Genomic DNA, 2,137 nt, shown 5'->3' on the forward strand with positions numbered 1-2,137 from the left:
AGGTTGAATATTGATTATACCGGTGCTATTTTCTTTTTCCATTGACAAGATGTACAATTGACGCCTGATGGTTGATATAAATGATATTGCAGAATCAGTTTTCTCCATAGATAGCATTGATGTTTGTTCAGTACTAAAAGGTCCAAGTCCCTCAATTGAATGTAATATTCATTTGACATGTTCACTACATCATAAAGCGCTTCATGGGAGTAATGGCAGGATGATTCCATTGTCCCCTTATGCAACATGAAAGTATCACGATATGTATCGGTTGAGTAAAAAGGTCAACGTTATGCATCCCTACTGCAGTACAAGTACTAACACTGCTGTACAAGTACACATGTTATCATGTGATTGGTCCCTGCTTCATATTTTAAATCTGATTCTTTAGTGGTATGAAGTCATGTGACCTGATGTCCTCTGTGTCTCTGTCTCTCCTCAGGTTGACCACGGCTGTGGATCTTCCTCCAGAGTTCATCCACCTCTACATCTCCAACTGCATCTCCACCTGCGAGCAGATCAAGGACAAGTACATGCAGGTAAACAACAACAACAACAACAACATGTATTATAAAATAACAATACAAACAAAAACCTACTAATTGGGACAGTTAAGTGCCAGCACTGCTTATACTACTCTCTTTGAATGTAGTTCATCTCGTTAGTGTTCTTGTAGTTGATTAAAAAAACATGTTTAATTTTTCGCATAGTTTTTTCTCACTAACTCAAAAAACGAAACAAAATAAAGATTGTGGATTTGGTGAATTTGTACATCCCCAGATTCTAATCGTACAGGTCAGATTCACACTAAGAGTTATTATTGAACCCAAATGAGTCATAGTTTGTGTTTCTGGTGAAGTGTATGTGATTATATGATACGTCACCACAGTTGTTGCAGGTAATCAATGAGGTATAGTTTGTGTTGCAGTCTATAAAGTATATATGTAATGATCCGGGGGTCCTGATAACACCCCCATCAGTAGACTTTGTGTTTCTGGTGAAGTGTAATGTCCTTCTGAATGTCCCCTCAGAACCGTCTGGTGCGCCTGGTCTGCGTCTTCCTCCAGTCTCTGATCCGGAACAAGATCATCAACGTCCAGGACCTGTTCATCGAGGTGCAGGCCTTCTGCATCGAGTTCAGCCGCATCAGGGAAGCTGCCGGACTGTTCAGGCTGCTGAAGACCCTCGACACCGGAGAGACCCCCGAGAGCAAGCCCGTCAAATAGTGATCTCACAGAGACTGTTCCTGAGACTCAGCACCGCCCCTCCATCAGCTGGGAGTAGAGTTCATTTTGTAAATATGTAGTGACTTTAAACCGGTTCTCTCTCTTTTCCAGAAGTTTAAAACAGGACTCGTTTCACCGTCTCATTTTTTTACCACATCTCTTTTTCTTTGGAAATCTCGCCATGTTGTCTCTGATTAAACAACCGATGTTTAACTGACCCCTGCTTGTGCTCTCTTTATTAAATCAGGTGGTTCCACTTCCTGTTTGTAACTGCATGAGACATGTTTATCTGTAGTCATCCACTGGACCCTCGGAGGGGAAAGACCACTCAACTACAAACATGGCGGCTCGTTTAGAAACTTTTTTAATCTTAAAAATACACAAAGTTTAAAACAGGACTCGTTTCACCGTCTCATTTTTTACCACATCTCTTTTTCTTTGGAAATCTCGCCATGTTGTCTCTGATTAAACAACCGCTGTTTAACTGACCCTGTTTCTGCTCTCTTCTTTGGCCCAATCCCAAACCGCCCCCTACACACTACGGCCCACTCCCAAACCGCCCCCTACACACTACGGCCCGCTCCCAAACCGCACACTACCACTACACACTACGGCCCGCTCCCAAACCGCACACTACCCCTACACTCTACGGCCCACTCCCAAACCGCCCCCTACACACTACGGCCCGCTCCCAAACCGCACACTACCCCTACACTCTACTGCCCACTCCCAAACCACCCCCTACACACTACCCCTACACACTACGGCCCACTCCCAAACCACCCCCTACACACTACCCCTAAACGCTACGGCCCACTCCCAAACCACCCCTACACCCTACCCTTACACACTACCCCTACACACTACGGCCCACTCCCAAACCACCCCCTACACACTACCCCTACACACTA

The 2,137-nt window shown here is 44.8% G+C and overlaps 1 protein-coding gene across 2 annotated transcripts; it reads left to right on the plus strand.

The window, feature by feature from the left end:
• Window positions 1-380: 380 nt before the first annotated feature.
• LOC104945771 (CCR4-NOT transcription complex subunit 11-like) lies at window positions 381-1,720 on the plus strand. 2 transcript variants are annotated; one of them, XR_798371.1, is made up of 3 exons: window positions 381-539; window positions 1,032-1,381; window positions 1,653-1,720. XR_798371.1 is itself a non-coding variant. In XM_010771488.1 (2 exons), the coding sequence occupies exons 1-2, from the start codon at window positions 396-398 to the stop codon at window positions 1,224-1,226; spliced, it is 339 nt and encodes a 112-aa protein (XP_010769790.1). In that variant the 5' UTR covers window positions 381-395; the 3' UTR covers window positions 1,227-1,443. The 2 variants fall into 2 exon arrangements, 1 of the variants encoding a protein (XP_010769790.1); XM_010771488.1 differs by lacking the exon at window positions 1,653-1,720 and having other exon boundaries at window positions 1,032-1,443.
• Window positions 1,721-2,137: the final 417 nt, after the last annotated feature.

Source organism: Notothenia coriiceps, unplaced genomic scaffold, assembly GCF_000735185.1.
Source record: "Notothenia coriiceps isolate Sejong01 unplaced genomic scaffold, NC01 NC01_scaffold00010004, whole genome shotgun sequence".
NCBI lineage: Eukaryota > Metazoa > Chordata > Actinopteri > Perciformes > Nototheniidae > Notothenia > Notothenia coriiceps.

Coding starts and splice junctions, on each gene's coding strand:
- LOC104945771 (XM_010771488.1), top strand. CDS start 396: ATGAAGTCATGTGACCTGATGTCCTCTGTGTCTCTGTCTCTCCTCAGG. Junction 540..1,031: donor TCAAGGACAAGTACATGCAG/GTAAACAACAAC, acceptor ATGTCCCCTCAG/AACCGTCTGGTGCGCCTGGT.